The 19788-nt window shown below is 33.6% G+C and overlaps 1 protein-coding gene across 1 annotated transcript in view; it reads left to right on the forward strand.

Moving 5' to 3' along the window:
- LOC126807872 (serine/threonine-protein kinase 17B) overlaps positions 1-19788 on the forward strand; it is a 52993-nt gene that overhangs the window by 12472 nt on the left and 20733 nt on the right. The window contains exons 3-6 of the mRNA XM_050532733.2: positions 12646-12858; positions 17280-17418; positions 17844-17970; positions 18500-18548. Of these exons, the coding sequence (XP_050388690.1) occupies positions 12646-12858; positions 17280-17418; positions 17844-17970; positions 18500-18548 (528 nt within the window). The remainder of the gene's footprint in view (positions 1-12645; positions 12859-17279; positions 17419-17843; positions 17971-18499; positions 18549-19788) is intronic.

Consider the following 19788-nt stretch of genomic DNA (forward strand, 5'->3'; position numbering starts at 1 on the left):
GTCTTAATTAATAATTTAGATAGCATTTGAGGCCTAAAGAAAGACCTGCAATAGGCAGATTTAGCTCTTGCATAATGTATGTTTAACAAACTTTATTTATATGGGCGGAGCTTTGTCAGGATTGTGACAAGGGATCTCTACCAATTAGTACACTTTTGAGATAATGTGAACTTTCTTGCTTGTTGTGGCATTAATACTTTTAACAAAAGAATTCCAGTAGAAATATAGCTTCTGTAAGTTTAAAGTGTACTGATGAATTATACTGTGTGCCATGACCTAAGACCTGTCAAAAGTAGTACATTAAAATATACATATCCTAGAGGTAACCCCTAGGTCAACAGGAAGTGATACCTTCACTAGGTTTCCTCTACAATCGTACTAATGATGTATATTTTATAAATTAAATTATTTAATGACAATGAATGAACTCATTCAACCTATATTAATTGGGTTTCTGTTGGTCCAGTAGTAAGTATTCGAGGGCAGCACCTGATATTGTAATTAACTAGAAGACCAATATGTGTGGTCAAGATAAAATCCCACAAACATTGTAAGTGATAAAAGAGCCCTAAAGGAAAGTATTTGTCAGTAGTTATGGGTTTTAAACCATTAATGTACATTATGTCTCTGTACATTGTTAGCCCACTGATTGAGTATCATGCTAGCAGACTAAGCAGGAAGTCCCAAGGTCTATCCCGGTCATGGGTGAGAAAGTTCCTAAGGATTTTTCAGTCTGTTTCCCCCTCGTTAGTAGTGCAGTTCTGAATACAGAGGGCCGGACAATGTCCACTCAAGTACTCGAAGATGTGAAATAAACCATGACAGCTGTCGTCCTGTTGGTGATTTTACTAATCTGGATTATCTTGGGTCATCTGAGGCAGTCGGCTTGAAATTGCTTGCTTTATCTATGTCAGGGCAATTAAGCGCTTTGGACGTTTTATAGAAATTGTGGTATAATCATAATTTACTACATGTATCTGTGAATGCTATGCTCTCCTTTTTAGCTAAATACATAAAAAAGGAAATTTTTTGCCATCAAACCTGGTTTTGTGAGAATGAGTTACTTGATGGGGGTAGAGTGTGAATGAAATGTAGATTTATAAAGATATGTTAACAACATCCTGGGTATTAATATAGACATAGACTCAAGCCTGTATACAATTACTTTATTATTTGAACTTTCCTCAATGGAGTTCACAATAATCTTATTACCCGTACATGTAACTAGAAGTCTTCTCAAATATTTTATATTTTATAACCTGATACCAATTATTTTTATTTTACACTTGACAAAATAATAAATATCATTTTTATAGTTTTATAAATTTTATAAATCACAAATTTGAAACTTAACAGACATACTGAATATTACATTATCATATTATTTTAAAGGAGAGGAACTTCTAATTCAGTATTTTCCATAATATTTAAAATTAAAAACACGAATTAGAATTCAATATTGGTCAATTTCAATCAATATTCATGTTGTTATCTTGCCGTGAAAATATTTGATTTTTATATCCAATATTTAAGACACAGTAAACATTTTATAATCAATACACGAGTTGAGTATTCTATGGTTCTAGGTGCCATTTGTAATGAACAAAGAAAAGCATATCCTACAAAAGCATATTTTACCAAATATCATCTCAAGGTAACTGGTTTTTCCGATTGCAAAATATTAGTCGTTATGAAGGGAGAAAAGCATTAAAGTCCTCTGGTGTACATGTTGGTATGCACAGAGAAAAAACCTTAGCTGTTGGAATTCGAAGGAGAGGAGGTGGAAGTGCCACTGTCTGGGCAAAATTCACACCTTCAAATTGCACATGTAACCAATGAAATGAAAATGACCATATTTTAGTTTCAACTTTAAACCCCATTCCATTGCAAAACAGTATAAAGAACATACATATACATGTACATGTATTATCAATCTGTCACTACTACATGTACATGTATAATATCACATAAACAGTTGACTACTAGTGATTTGTGGTCTTACCGCTTTGAGTGTTCATGTTTTTCTCTCCTAAATTTGCATGATACTGTGCTTTATGTATGATTAATGTAATATCTGTCAATAATTTATTGCTGGCTTATTTCGTGGTTGTCCTGTGACAAAAATTTAATTTGGAAGTCAATGATTTGCAATTTTATAAATTTTGACTCTTTGAGGAATCATGGTTTTTACTTCCCGATAATTGTCTTTAAATTCCAAGACTGACTAAAAAAAGGAAAACCCCTGACTAATTATAAAAGGACAGTTAGTGTGAAAGAATCACTGGTAATATAGGGCAGGTAAGATCAGATCTCTGTGAAATGAAATGAAATGGGGTTTAACATCCTACTGTTCTGCTCCGAACAGTATTACCGTTTTCTCTGTTATTTTATTTATCAGTCTTATTTAGTTGTTCTTTAATTAAGGTGGGGTTGGATGGCCGAATGGTTAACATGTGCCCGCTGTATCATAAGGTCTGTCATTGAGTCAACTGGCGTGGTTTCGAATCCCCGGTTGTACATGACAAGGAGTAGGGTCGCCTGTCCAACCTTGTGGGTTTATCTGGTTTTCTCCCACTGCTAAAGATCCCTATGCACAAGTGAATTATTGAAATAAAATTGAACCATATGTTAATCCCGAAATGACCTAGTTTGTGTCGAGTGAACTTAAACCCCATCTCTCTCTCTCTCTCTCTCTCTATCTCTCTTTAATTGAGTAGTTTGATTAGCAAGTCAATGATTTTTTTAATGTTTGACTCCAAGCCTTGTGTGTTAATCATGTTGCTTCCTTAATGTCTATATATATATTTGGTGTATGTTGATGGTTTTTTTTTCTGTTTATTTTTTTGTTGATTTGTTGTTTTGTTAATCAGACCACATCATGTACATATAGATGTAGATAGATATAAACACCTTGGTGTTGTAGGTAACATGTAGTTGCTAGGTGTCAAAAATTATCAATGAAAGTTTATTTTATGACAGATCTAACATCTCTGTACCTGTTATATTTATTGTAACATATCATCTCTACTTGTTTTTATTTACTCTACATATATCTTTGAAGATATACAAATAATTAATCTCAGATACAGCTTCCAAGATCTTTATGTTTTTAGATTTTTGATAATTTTTATTTTAAAAAATCATGAAGGAATATAGATTTAGAATTTTTGTTAAGTTGTAAAATGATAAAATAGATCATTCCTCTTTGATTTTTAATTTTCAAATTTTCTCAACTATTATGTGAGACCTTTGGGTATACATGTACGTGTCACGCTAAAATTGTTGTCTAGTCTTAGTCTAGTCCAAGTCTTGAACATTCCAGCATATTTCACCTTTGACTACAGCAAATATGGTTTCACGCTAAATTTGTATACAAAGATCATACTGAGATTCTTTTATGTTTTACGATTGTTTGGAAGAAAAATTAGTAGTGGATTGAGAAATTTACCATATATGTCTTTGCATAAACTGTAATACAGTACATAAAGCAGCCAGTTAACATATACACAAGACCCCAGTGTTATAGGGAAGCGCTATGCTTAATATCATCTTTATTAAATTCACTGTCTTGAGTGTCTTCATTAGCCCAGTCGGTGCAGGCAGAAAAGTAGTACATTAAACCCTATTTCATCTAGCCCAGTTGGTGTAGGCGGAAAAGTAGGACGTTAAACCCCATTTCATTTATTCTCTCAATGGTTGTGTTAACAGGATCCAAATGTTTCCACTGGCAATATAGCGACTGTTACCCTTCTGGAGCCATAAATGCTAAACAAAATAGCTAGTCAATCGTAGATATTCTCCAACCCACCTGTCTTGCGTTTTGCATTTACAATGTAATTAAGTTTATACAGATTTAGTTAATCTTTAACTCTTGATTACCCTTGATTTATGGTCTATTTATATTGTATGACAAGATTTTAGATTAAATTGCTATTTTTGGTGAACATGGTATTTCAGTAGAAATGCAAGTCTTTTGCCAATGCAGCCAATTTAAAGCCAGTTATGACTCTGCTTTTTTCTTCAATTTTACATTGAAACAGCATTTATAAATACATTAGATATTTAGTTAGATATAATAATATTATTAATAAGATAATATCTGATGTATAACATGAGATGGGTGGGTGTGTATAATTATAGTATAAAAGGAGAGGTATTTTATGGAATTTTAAAAGTTATTATTGTCTATATAATAACTCAACATCAGTTCATCTTACTGTCATGAATAAAAAATTTGTGCATTTAGGAGTGGATAAATAATGTACCGTAAGTGGTTAATGGGCCCGATTCAATGTCACCTTGTCACTTTTTTTGGTATATGAAATGTATGCTTAACAGTTGACTCCTGTCGTCTTGATTCATTTATGGATGACTAGCAGCGAATTGGGACTGGCTGCATGACTGATAGAGAATTGACTCGCTAGATGACTAGCATGCGAAATGGACTTGCTACCAACTAGATGACTAGCAGCTAATTGACTCGCTAGATGACTAGCATGCGAAATGGACTGGCTACCAACTAGATGACTAGCAGCGAATTGACTCGCTAGATGACTAGCAGTGAAATGTACTGGCTGCCAGCTAGATGACTCTCGACGAAATGAACTCACTAAATGACTAGCAGCAAATTGACTCACTAGATGACTGGCAGCGAAATTGACTGGCTACCGGGGTGATGACCGGCAGCAAAGTTCACATCACCATTCTCCCCAAATGAAAGCCAAGAAAATTCAAGCAATTAAAATATCAGTAGAAAGGCTTGTGTCATAAAGATGAAATATTTTAGATTGAATATACCGGTCAGCTCTAAATCTAGTCCATTCTCCAAGACCTTTTACGACTTTAATGCAGCCAAGACTTTGTAGAAATATTGACTAGGTAAAACGATTGTAAAAACCGTATGTCTAATTTCTGGATATGTGGATTGAATTATGATTTTGGTACAACTCATATATATCTTCCAACAAAAACAACAGAATTACATGCTAAGCCTTTTTACATAGATGTACAGGTAACATAATATATCTCTCAGGTAATACAATATATCTGTCAGGTAATACAATCTATTACTAAGGTAAAACAATCATTTGCTAGATGATTTGTCAGCAAAAACATACATTGTACCAAGTACATATGATGCATATTAATGCATTAACAAAGATCCCATGCCTTTTCCATCATTCAAGCAGAACAGTAGGACATTAAACCCCATTTCATTTTTCCATCGTTCTTTGTAGTTGTGTGTAGTTTAATTGTTGTTGACTAATTTAAATTTCAAATTTTGTCTTAATCTGTCATTAATTGAACTGAAAATTGGTTACTATAGGTATATCAGTGGATGTAGAACTTTAATTAAGTATATACATATATCACAGAACAGAACAGATCAACATACATTATCAAATTTAATTAAATCAACATATGTATTAACCCAAAAGGGGGTTGGATGGCTGAATGGTTAGCACATGCGCGCTGTATCACAAGGTCTGTCATTGAATCAACTGGCGTGGTTTCGATTCCGCGGTTGTATGTGACAAGAAGTAGGGTCGCCTGTCCAACCATGTGGGTTTTCTCTGGGTCCTCCGGTTTCCTCCCACTGCTAAAGACCCCTACACGCAAGTGAATTGTTGAAATAAAATTAAACCATGTGTTGGTCCCGAAATGACCTAGTTTGGGTCGAGTGAATGTTAAACTCTCTCTCTCTCTCTCTCTCTCTCTCTCTCTCTCTCACAACCCAACTCAAAACCAAAGTGGTCTGATCTAGTCCAAAAGATTTGATGTTCCTCGGGCACAAACAAATTTTTCTGAAACACAGAATGTTGGGGGCCACCAATTCCAATCTGCATGTGTTTTCAGTATAAATCTGGTATCTATTGAGTAGAGTGGTGTATTAAGAAGGTGACTTGATGAACATCATATTTATACTAGGTATTACGTAGGTTATAGTATGATATATGAAGGAGAGATGTTTATAATGTCAGTTAGTTGTTTATATAATCTGGAACCTTTTCGACCATCTATTCTTTACATCTCATATGTTTTACATAATCAACGCTTTTATTACTTCCAGGAACTATATTTTCTCATCAAGGTTATTGCTATCAGGAATCATAGGCATAGATATTGTTAATATCAGGAACTATATAGTATTGGTGGCAACTATGTAGCTGTAGTAGTAGCCCATTGACTCCCATGTACAGGGATATACATTTAAAAAGCAGACAGGGTTAATCTTTAGGGGTCAGTACGAGGCAATGCACCTAACTGAAGGACAACAGGTTGAATGTGCAAGGCTTACATTAGATCAAGTAAAATGAAATACATGTAGAAGTATTAAAGTAGACTTATAGTATGAAGTTATAAATCTGAGAATTTTAGTGTATACATGTAGATCAATACAATTCTAAAATATTAACATTTACAAACAGACATTGAGTTTTAATATTGAGAAAATTGAAAGTCACAAGCACAGATCTTTGACACTCATCATATTTTTGTATACTGCACAGAGTTGAACTCTTTATATATACTGATATTCTGTTTTAGAGATTCAGCGTTCACATTACTGTACAATGATTTCTCAATCCCCTAAAATGACAATCTACAGGTTTACAGTATATAATAGTGCTTGTATATCATATATGACATGTACGAGTTATAAAGAGCCTTGTATAATAAATTTCAATTGGTACGTACTAGTAATAATGACATGAATACAGTTTATTTGGTGGGTTATTGAAGATACTATTCTACTTTAAACATGTAGTTCATTCATCAATATTTTTAATATCAACACCTGCATAGATTGGGATTGAGTTTATTAGTAAGACTAGTCAACACTCCTGTTTATTCATGTAACAAATTTAAATGTCTGTCTTTGACAGTTTTCAACAACAGGGCTCAAAGGTTGACTTTTTGTGTTGACTATAAATCTTGTATATGATTTGGAATTACACTGTCTAATAGTTTAGATGGGACATGAAAACAAATACTTTTGTACATGTTGGCATGCACGTAAAAGAATCCTTGGCAGTTTGCATTCGATGAAGAGTAAGCAGAAATGCCACTGTCCAGACAAAATTTCCCTTGTAGAGTGTAGCACACGGCATGGCCTATGCTGGCTGTGTTTGCATTGTTTAACCACATTTCATACCATTTATAATTTGGATCTGTGTCTTGACAAGCTAGGAGCCACTACATGTGGTGTACGCTATTCAGCATTACTTTGTTTTGATCAAAAGTGAAAAGCTAATTGTCCTAATGTTTAATAATGGTGTAGGAATTACAGTCTATAGAAATATCAATGATAACAGTCAATTGTCCAAGAATACTTTCAGCTGTATGAAAATATGATAGGATAATAAAATAACAATATAATATTCGACTATAAGGGGACAAACAAACACGTTTTTTGTGTATACATTATACCTCAGCCCAAAAATACTGTGTACTAATAGTTTAATTTCATTCATCAGCGCAATATCGGGACGTGTTGCTGATCACATGATGAATATAGAACTTATTTAGGTCGTAAATTTGTTTATTTTTTGCTAGCGTTTTAAGAGATATTGTGAATGTATTATACATGGATGTATAGACATCGGATAATAGGTATTTTTCTTTGATCTATAAATGATTGTGTCGGTCAATATATTAAAGAGAAATTTATTTTACCCCCTTGGTTTTGTTGAAAACATCTAAGTGTAATTTACACCCAGGTCAGATAGTATTATAAGGAGTTGGTTTCGTTTATTCTGTTTTTGTGTAAAATGTTATGAATCTACCTAGGGGGTGAGGGGTGTGTAAGAATGCACAGGTTCCATTACTAGACTGTTCCTAGTTTAAATACCAGTGTGTTGGCCATGAAGAACTTAACGATTTTCTAATCCCAAAATAAAAAGTTCTACAAGTTCTCAATCTGATTAAAGTACAGATCTATATTTCGTTTTTTTTTTTTTTATACTTTAGCTGGAAGATTGTGTCAGAGGTCATACAAGTGTCTTTTAACCCTATGACATCAGACATTTGATTAACCAATCAGCGTTGGTGTTTCTAGTGGGTTACCCACAGTATTGTGGACCTCACACTAAAAACTCGCCGTAAGGCTGACCTTAAAAATATCTTTGTTTCGCCTAACGCGACCGACTAACTAAAACCACCCCCGACTTAAATTATTTTATTGCACTTTTCCGCGATCTTTTTATTTTATTTTGTGTGTCAACCTGAAATATATCACGAGAGTTATTTCCCTTTATTATGGCTATGGTTTGATTCATTATTGAAACTGGTTGATCAAGACGAAAGCGTCATAGGTGTCGCTTCTCAACAAAATGGTTGCAGACGAAAGCACGTCCATTCCCACGAAATGATTCTGCCTCTATGTCTGTGGGGCGTCGTTTTAAACATGACGACGATATTTTCAATATCCGTTTTCGAGAAAAATAAAGGCACAACCCGCACGATCGTTAAAACGTGTTGAGGGAGTTTCAAACGTGAGTTTGTCGCAATTTGTGTGCGAGTCGTGCATCAAGAAAAATCCCGATGCCGATGTCATTGATTTGTTTGCCAATAAAAGAAGACGAATGTTTGCACCCGGAAAATTATCAAGCTGTCAAATTAGCTCTTAAAAAAAAAATCTGAAAAAAACCCGACCTACCGACCCTTCTCCTCGATTGTGGGTCGGGTTTGGTGAAACAAAGATATTTTTAAGGTCAGCCTAACAGACTGTTTTCATTGGCTAATCCCTCACATCATCCAGAAAATGCTGGTTACATGACAACTCTTTCCAGATCCTAGTGTAGTAAAGACAAGTAAAACGAAATTTTGAACTATAAAAAACGAAACGAAATGAATCTGTGTTTTAGTCAGATTGGCAAGTTCTGCAAGTTGGCCCAATGAAAATAAAAGACCAAATCGGTATTAAATAATCCCTGACTGAGCAGTTTTTTTTCTTGAACACAAGAACTCTGTCCAGACATAATTCATATCACCTCCACCTGTAGTTCCAAGGGATATTAAAAGGATATGTTAGTCTCAAGTGTATATGAGATAATTTAAAAAGACCATGTTGAGTTCTATGTACATCAACATTAGAAAGAATGAAACAAACATGGTACATGCATATGTTTGTTTCAATAAATTGCAAGCATGAAGGGTTGTTTATAGGAGGAAACGGAAAAACCTGAAGAAAAATTGATGATGTTACATCCATATGCTTTAGGTAGTCTAGACTTTGCCATACGTGACCAATACGTGTATTTTTGAGTGAGAAGTTAGAGTATAATGTGTAATAAAAAAAAGAACATAGGTAATATGTTTAACCATGTTATATACTACAGGTGTTTAACATCAATATACAACAGATAACTTATAGATATACAATATATGTACCATTCTCAAGGTTATATTCTACCTGGTTAAATCTATCTTTAACCAAAGTTACCATACAAACTTTTAATATTGATTACTTTTACAAGAAAACCCCATCTTTCTACTGTAGATATCTTTATCTATTCAGAACATTTATTGTAAATTTATTTTAACTGATATGATTAATTCAGTTGAGGCAATCTTTTAAACATTTGACATTTGCTGAATTGTATTTGTAGGTGGAAATATTGTTGTTAAAACAAAATTATATTTCCTTTAAAGTCTGTGATATCACCTTGATGGAAGGAAACATTAAATAAATCTTCCATACACCTTTCGTTTCATTTTTTATAGTTCAAAATTTCGTTTTATTTGTCTGTACCTCAGTAGGATCTGGAAAAGTTGTTATATAAATTGCGTTCTCGATGGCGTGAGGGATTAGTCAATGAAACCATCTGTCACGGCGACTTCTTGGCGTGCAAGGCACGGAACTGTGGGTAAACACTAGAAACATCAACGCTGATTGATTGATCAATGTCTGACTTCATAGGGTCAAAAGCCGCTCGTACGACCCCTGACGCGACCTCCCATTACAACTTGTCAGATCTTCATGTAGTGTAAGCCATCGAAAGTATAAAAAAAAAAAAAAAAAACGAAACGAAATATAGATCTGTATTTTAATCAGATTGTCAAAATGGTAAAGGAAAATGTCATTTATAATAAAGCATCTTTAGATATACATTCCCTAATTTTGAAAATAATAAGAGGTAAAAGCCAAATCATATTATACTTTATATTTTATTCATATATAGAGAATATTATACATTAAAATATTAGGTTATAACTTCTAGAAGTCATCTTTCACTTATTGGGCTATTAATTTAAAAAAAAAACAAACAGCAACCATAAAAACAACACTGAAGCTTAGCTATGCAGATTTTAAAAATTATTTTATTGTACTAATGCTCCAAGTAAAATATTTAATAGTCTAAGAAAATATTATTTGATGGAGTAATAATAAACTTAAAGCCAAAGCACATCGTAAAATATATTTTATTTGTGCTGTGGTGAGTGAAATATTAAGGCTACACTGATGTACCAGTACAAAGGTATATACGTTATATATATAGCCCTTACTGTAGAAATACCTGTCAGTTATTGGGGTATTAATTGTTATAAAGTTTTTATGATGTAAGCAGGATGAGCTTTTAGTAAAGAATATATACAGTTTTTACCTGTATTCAGGTAATTTATCCAGGTATAAATAATTATATAAATCTCAGATTTTATGGAGATTTTGGTTCCGCTTGACTGGGCATTTATACATTACCAAGATATGAGTCATACTATTTCATGGTAGGTTTCATTTGAATTTGAAATTCAACCAGATCCAACTTCAACGGTTTATTTTTTTTACAATATTTAAAGGGCAAACCCTGTTTTTATAAAATGACAATTTGATTTATTAAAACTGGATTCTCTACTCTTGACGTTACATTCACGTTTTATTTTTACATGATTATGATTTTGTAAATTCCTCTTGATCAATGTACATATACATGTGGAAAAACCCTAACTGTTTCCCTTTAAACCCAGCGAAATAGTTAAACCCAGCGAAATAGTTAAACCCAGTGAAATATTTATACACAGTGAAATAGTTATACAGGTAATAGAGGGTGTATATAATAACATCCCTTTAATATAAACCCATGGAAATAGTTATACAGGTAATAGAGTTGTACATAAGTTTCTCTTCAAATCCAGTGAAATAGGTCTACAGGTACTCCCAATCCAGTGAAATAGAAATAGGTCTACAGGTAATAGGGTAATATAACCCTTATAGGTACATGAAATAGAGGGTGTATATAATAGTTTCCCTTCCAGTCCAGTGAAAAAGTTAATAGGGGAATATACATGTAACCCTAACAATTAATAGAAGGTGTATATAATAGTTTCCCTTCCAATCCAGTGAAATAGGTAATAGTTGGAATATAACCCTAACAATTAATAGAGGGTGAATATAATAGTTTCCCTTAGTGAAATAGATCTACAGGTAATTGGGGGATGTAACCCTAACAGTTCCCTTTAATTAAAACCCAGTGAAATAGGAGTGGGGGATATTATAACATTACTTTAAACCCAATGAAATAGAGGGATGTATAAGTCAAGTACTTCCCCTTTAATTAAACCTAGTAATTATAATAGTATGTTTAAAATACCTGACATATCATTAATCACCTGTTGTTTTACAACTAGTTATCTAGTCTAGAATACCTGGTTGTATAATTACCTTATAGACTATATACTACTATATGTGACTGTATTGTACTGGCTGGCTGGCTGGGTCAGATTATAACCTCTACATTCCTCTTCTACACCCCCACTTTCACTCAACAACCAAACACCGGACATATATACATCAACACTGGCTTTATTGATATAGATATAATATTTCTACTTAACACATCAAATCAACATATTAAACACCACGGAAATCAAAGCGGTCTACATGTAGTTATTTTAAAACGCCATTTAAATTGTAAATAAAAATCTCAAAATAAAATGCTTTTCTACAAGTTCATCCTGCTGGTTTGATATTTGAGAGTCAGGACTGTAAACACATTAAGTTTTGGGATGCAGTAGGGAAGGGATCTTTTGTGTGTACACCAATGACGCACATGTACATGGATAAACTTCATATTTTTCTGTCTCATCTGAAGGACTAGGCAACACTAAATCCCCTTATCACCACCCAAAAAGCTACTTGTACATGGACACATGGACAAGTGGAAGCAACAGATGATAGGCATAATATCAAGTCTCTTTTATGACCAGTGGTTTTAGACTTAGTCTTAGATGCAGTTGTTTTACAAAATATAAAAGATTGTTTTATTTAGTGGTTTTCACAAAATATAACAAGAAAGAATTCTTAATATGTATAAGAATTAGAAAACTGATATTATGTGTTATTGACAGATTACGGGTACATGTATGTAATTTTAATCTGCACAATATCAGTAGTAGGATAGTGAACGATACATCAATATAAAACACAAATTTATATGGAAAGCAATCACTGGGTTTATTTCACACTACGTTCCAACAAGTTCCTGGACAAATGATTGCTGGACAAATGATATTACATGTACATACAATGAATGTTGGGTACACTGACATAAGACCAATAACTCAAACATTTTTTTTATGGTACAGTCTTTTCTCATTTTGTATTGTCACAATAATTGTGATTTATATTTTTTTATTTTATATTTTTAGGGGAAAATATGCAGTTGTTAAAAAGTGTGTCAATAACGAAACAAAAGATGTTGTGGCGGCCAAATTCATACGCAAACGGCGGAAAGGAAAGAGTGCGAGAGAAGAAATCTTACGAGAAGTGGTGATGTTAGAAATGGCATTTGCTCATCCACGATTGGTGGATTTATTAGAAGTTTATGAAACGTCATCAGAACTTATTTTAATCACTGAGTAGTAAGAATTGAACTATTTAATTTATTACAATTATAATGGATAGACAATGATGATCTGGACCTGTGTAGAGGGAACCTAGAGAGAGCAATTTTTATATAATTCAGCTTCATCTTAAATGACTTCTAGGAATAGGCTAGAATACGGTTTAAAGCTCCTGATCCCTATTTGCATTTTTAGGACCATATTTAATTCTATACAGCTTAATCCAGTCCTTCACATTTATGGCTCCCGCATGATTTCGTAAACTTGAAGGACTGTTAATCGAATGACTAACATACTTTCCTAAGATGAAATGTTACTGTGTCCTTACTGGAATACTTTATGATAATAGGGTAGCCAATTTAAAGGTCAGATAGATTGCCTCAGAATTGAATGAAGAAGCCAAGTAAATTTCCAGATAAAGAGAATATATTAACCTCACACCCTTGTACAAAAATCCTAGCTGATGCAACCAGTAGGCAATATTGTTGTAATAAAATGACTTTGTTCCAAAGTTCCAAGTTCTGAAGATTTACAGACGTACATGAAATACCATTGGCATGACATACATGTAACACTGTAACAGTAGCCTAGTTCTCCAAACTGTCTGCTATCATGATCAGCTGATTCATTGTATAAATGTCAGATGTATAGAATATGTTTGTGTTTCATTTTCTCTCTGCACAAAGAAATGGCTCTAGTTCCTGGCTAGTCTTTACCTTACCCTAATCATCAAGTACATGTCAGAGTAGACTTGTATGTCACACCATGTGTTAATCAGAGGTGATTGACTTAGTGTAATATTATGCTTATGTTGTGGGGTTCTCACAGGACTGACTGCATCATAGAAATTTTCATTAACATATTTTTTACCTTTTGAATTTTGTATTTCTTTCTGGGAATAGTTAATCTGTTGCTATATTTCTGTGTAGTATTTGTTTTGTGTTGCATCTATCCAGCACTAGCTATTTATAACTGAGTGAAAAGAAGTTTTCAATTTTATTATCTCTCTCTCTGTCTGTCCATGATCCCTTGTAGTCACGCTAGATGCGATAAGTTATACTTAACATTTAAACACAGTGTTTATATTCACAAAATGTCTATCGGGTTTTCAACGATTTCGATATAATTTCTTCAGGCGTTATGACCTTAGATATGTTTGAAAAATCTTGTGGATGTTCTTAACTTGAAATATATATATATGTATGTTCTTGAGGACAAAAGATATAACTAATACATGTACCAAAGCTATGTCCCTTTATCTGTTGGAAAAAACTTGTGGACCCCCTCTAGCAGCTAGACTTACATATATCATCCATGAGATAATCAGAAGGTTGTTTTTGATTTTCAATGTTTTGCTATACATTAGTTACTTGCTATTCAAAATTTGGTCTGAAGTTTTCAATAAATTTAAGGTTTATTTTTCTGCTGTATAATGAGTAATGTTTCATATCAAATAGTTTTAAATCTTACATGGTTTAATCCACACAAAATTGTCCTCAAGGGCTCAAATTGATTATTTAACATTTAGTAAAAGAGACATTATTCGAGAGCTAATTCTGTTGAAAGTTAAAAAATCTTCAATTCATGGTGTCTTTGTTAATGATCCATTATTAATTGACATTTAGGGACGTTAAAAATATGTAAAAATAATGATGTCATATCAAACAATTGGTTTTAATTTGACGTCATTTAGAATTTTGAGTCTGGTACCCAAAGGGTTAAATAAAAGAACGAGTTGTAAGATTATTTCCCGTCTTTAGATAAGTAATTATAATTAAATATAACTAATTATAATAAGTTGATTTGAATTCTATAAGGAAGTAGTTATTAAGATATTTCCTTAACTTCCTCATACAATTAGTAAAAAACCTCTAGAATTACTAATCATGCTACTTTAGTTTTCACAGTTTAAAACGACAAAAGTCTTATTATATCACAACCTTTTCGAGTTTTTGTACTTAATTGACTTGAGTACATGCGATCATTGTTTTCTATATTTGACTGGTCTCCTAAAAAACTCCTTAAGTTTAGACAATGTGAGGGATTTGGTAAATAAGAGGGATTTTTTTTAAAAAGATGGAGGTATTTAGAGTGTATATCCTGTCACTTTATTCACAAAAACTTAAACATACACTATGCAAGAGCTAAATTTTAGGCCTGAAATGTTATAAACTATTAATTAGACATTTAATAAAAAAAACAAGACCATAATTGACTCTCGATAGCATAGGATACTCAAGATTTTAACTAGATTAAAACGGTTCGCTATTTAAAAATTTAATTTAAAAGTAGTAAAGCGAGGCTAAGTCCCGATTATAACAGTGCCTTGGTTACCACTGTGCACACATCTTGTCAAAACTACAAACAATGATAACTTGGCTGAGAATGAAGTAATTTGAATGAAATTTTCAATATTTTCTTTTTTCATCAACTATTTTTGAATTATTATAGCAAGAATGATCAACTCTTTATTAAACTCTTAACTAATGTATCTTTAAAGCAAAATATTTTAATAATTCCAACCTTTCATTGGCCACAGAGCTAAAATTTGTGCTAGAAGTTAGTAGAAGCTATTACTATTAGATCAACACAAAAGAAGTGGCAGTTACTGAAACCCTTACATTTTTGTCTTGGACCTGCACCGCCTGGCTGTTTTTCAATGAAACCAGTATTTTTGTAATAAGATTGTGTTTCTCTACTATCCACCAAAATTACCCTACTTTTACTAGAAATAACTACCAGATAATTACTTTACAATCAATTTATAATTTTTAGTTGTGATCAAGTTTTTGCATCACAAATAGCAAAATAAAGCATTTTATTCAGTAGATTACTATTTTTTTATGGGCCATTTTAATGGTTGACACCATCTCGACTTGTGTTTACATGCAAAGATAACAATTAAATAGAATAAGAAATAATTGTATTTTAAATCATCTGTTTTTATGGTGATTACAAATTAAACTTAAAAAAATTAGGAGTCAGAGTTGTGTTTTTAAACATGTATCACAATAATTATATTGGTAATCATTCAAAATTTTCATAGTCGTATGTTGAAACCTGGTTTCCCCTTGTCAGTGGTGCAGGACGGAGGGCTTGAGAAGGACTGCTGTCTAGTCATTTGGATGGGATGAAAAACTGAGGTCCAGTGTATACATTGGCATGCACGTAAAAGAACCCTTGGCAGTTGGAATTCGATACAAGAGTAGGCCATAGTGCCGCTGCCCGGGCAAAATGTCCCTCGTAGCACACTGTATGGCATATGCCCGTCTTCATTAACCCAGTCGGAGCAGAACAGTAGGACCCTAAACTCCATTTCATTTCATTTTTCATACATGTATGTTTGACCAAGTTTATGAATGTAGTTGACCTGTGGTCTGGATATTGACCTGACATTAAACTAGTAATGACCTGTCTGTCTAGAATATAGACATGTAGTAGATGACAATATGTAGATTCATGTTGTATGAAATCAGTCAGGTAGAAATATCTAGTTACACCCTGTATCATCTGGTAATGTAACATTGTTTGTATCCTGTAACATATGGATGCTTATAACAGATTAAACTGGTTCTAATAATTACACTAATAATCTGTCTAATGTCACTTGTCTCATGGATGGTCGCTTTTACTAATCATACATAAGATTGACAAAGACAACGACCCCTGAATTTAATGGTTGCTTTCCTAACCTTGTGTCCAAGGGTAAGATTACCGGTACTTGGTTCAGAACACCTGATGCCACTTTGATTTTGGAAACAGTGGCTGTACTTTTTATCCTGCTGTACCACTGCTATTAGAGCCATGTGTTCCAGAAAATAAAACAATAAAACCGTTAGACTAAAAATGACTTAGATGTTGTAGGTGACAAGGAGTAGGGTCGCCTGTCCAACCTTGTGTGTTTTCTCCGAGTACTCCACTTTCCTCCCACTGCTAAAGACCTCTACACGCTAGCGAATTATTGAAATTGAAATAAAATTGAACCATAAGTTAGTCCCGAAATGATTTGGTTTGTGTTGAGTGGACGTTAAACCCCATTTCTCTCTCTCTCTCTCTCTCTCTCTCTCTCTGAGATGTTGTTATGAAGTTTGTATGTGTGTATCAATAAATTCTAGATGTGTGTATATTGTATGTTTGTGTATCAGTAAATACTATGTATGTTATGTGTGCATGTATATCTGTTATTGTTAATGTATATTGTGTTTTTATGTATTAATTTACTCTGTGGTACTACCATACTGGGTCTGATTGCTACTCAAATTCTCTTCTCTTCTGTCCCAACTTCTCCTATCTTCTTGCGTCTTGGATTGTTATAGCTAGACATAGTCCAACTTGCATGTATTTGATTTTGTGTATATATACATGTATATATGTGTATTACTATATTCTATGTTTGTATATTTGTAGTTGTGTATTAATATATTGTGTATTATTTCTAGTTGTGAAGGAGGAGAATTATTCCATGAATGTGTAATAGAAGAATCATTTAAAGAAGAAGATGTAATAAGATTGGTTGTACAGATATTAGAGGGTTTAGTTTATTTACATGAACAGAATATAGTACATTTAGATTTAAAGGTAACGATCTTCTCTTCTCTCATTTACCAACAATCTGATTAATATACAGATCTGTATTTTGTTTCATTTTTCTGGCTAATCCCACACATCATCAGGAACGTGTGTTATATAACAACTCTTCCAGATCCTGGTGTAGTAAAGACAAGTAACCATAATTTTGAACAATAAAAAAAACAAAACAAAATAGGATTTGTGTTTTATTCAGATTGATTTACTAATGAAGGCTCAGTCTCATAAATTTATTTGATAAAGAGTATTGTCGCCTGCCTAACATTATTGCTTTTAAATATTGGTCAAAATAAGCTTCTTAGGTCGAGTAGGTTATCAATGAAGGATCAATACTTTATAAAGAGTATTGGTCGTAAAGATTGGATATTTTGTTAGGATTAAGCTCATAATACTGATTGTTTTTTTTTTATTTTCAGCCACAAAATATATTATTAACAAAACCGTTTCCACATGGAAATATTAAAATCTGTGATTTAGGTTTTGCGTGTTTAGTTCATGCTGGTGAAGATATACGAGATATTATAGGAACAGCTGACTATGTTGGTAAGTTAGTAATATTAATATTGGTCAGGTTACAGTATCATCACATCATTCACAAGGACGACAGCTTCTCATTCTTCCAACATCGCTCTCACCTAGCCAGACCATTGATTTCATTTGTTGTTAATGAATGCTTAACTTCTGCTTAGTCCAAGGGTGATATCGCAGTTGTGTTTCAGAGGCTAGTCTAGTATAGAGGCTAGTCTACATGTAGTATATAGTGGGAAGAGGCGAACAGGAAAGGAAATTCATCAGCTCCATTTCCTAGGTTTTGTTAGATCACAAGGTCTGTCATTGAGCCAAGTGGCGTGGTTTTGATTCCCAGTCTGTACTTGACAAGGAGTAGGATCGCCTGTCCATCTCATGGGTTTTCTCCAGGGCCTCTGGTTTCCCCACACGCAAAAAAATATTATTGATATAGAATTAAACCATATGTTAGTACCAAAATGACCTGATTTGTGTTGAGTGGATGTTAAACCTCATTTCTCTCTCTCTTTTTGAATGATCAATAAACTGTACTGTATATTTATAGCACCAGAAGTTTTAGATTATGAACCTCTCAGCATCATGACTGATATGTGGTAAGTTCAAATTTTACCATCTTTAAATTTTAGTCGAAGCATCCACCAAGATCATCCATAAATCATGCCCGTCAGAACGAAATTCATATTGGGGGGGGGGGGGGCTGTCAGCTTAGCGGGGGCAAATTTGGGTTTCGGGAGCTTTTTAAGCTAATAAAAGCATATTTGTAAATTATTGGGTTCCGACAGTCCTGATAAATTCATAATTATGCTGTATTCATGAAAACGTAACTAAAATATTTTGATACTGCATACTTTCCATTATCTGAGTTAAAATCATAAATACAAATTAAAGACCTTAGTGATGAAAAGACGGCATTCACTGTACTTAAAATGTTTTAGTGTCAGTTTTTCTGGGGCTGGATTGTCTACGTCCTTCTGCTGCATGTTTTAGGTTTGTCTCTAATGTGGTTGTAGTTTTCGATCATCTGTGTTGAAAGGGTAATGTTGACAGCCAGTTTGTTACTCGAGGTTCAGCCAGGTTTCCCTCCCTACTGCTAACGGCTTCAGCTGACAAGCAAAACAGACTATTATACTGAAGTAACCTAGGGGGGTTGGATGGCCGAATGGTTAGCACGCGCGCGCTGTATCATAAAGCCTGTCATTGAGTCAACTGGCGTGGTTTCGAATCCCCATTTGTACGTGACAAGGAGTAGGGTCGCCTGTCCAACCTCGTGGGTTTTCCCCAGGTCCTGTTCTGAAATGATTAATGATTGAAGGGAGACAACTCTTGTTTTCTTTTGACTCTCTTTTTTTTGGAGTTAAAAAATGTTGTAAGAAGTTGAGTTGGCAGCCATATTTTGAAACCATGTGTTTTTCTTTGTAAAATCTTGTATAGTCAAGATGTGAGTACTGAGTATAGAAAGGCAACAGCCTTTAATAAACATGTTTCCTATATAATCGAGTATCGTTTCTATAATCCAAAACATGGTCCGACGAGACGGATACAGTTATGTCAGTCAATCTGTTGAGTTAAGTTCATGTGCCAGTCGACCTTATTATCTTAATCCTATAAAGTATTGACATTTATTATCATGTCTACGACCAGTAACGACGCAGACAGGCGTAGTGATGTGGCCAAGAAAAACAAACGCATCAGAGGGGGACATAGGGCCTTTGTTACCCGAATTATTCAAAGTGTTCAAGAATTATTAGCCGAATTTGATGGATCTCCTTCTTCAGTTGAAAGTTTAGAAGGATACAGAATTTCTTTAACGGAAAAGAAAGTTGTTTTAGCATC

This window comes from Patella vulgata, chromosome 9 (assembly GCF_932274485.2).
Source record: "Patella vulgata chromosome 9, xgPatVulg1.2, whole genome shotgun sequence".
Taxonomy (NCBI): domain Eukaryota; kingdom Metazoa; phylum Mollusca; class Gastropoda; family Patellidae; genus Patella; species Patella vulgata.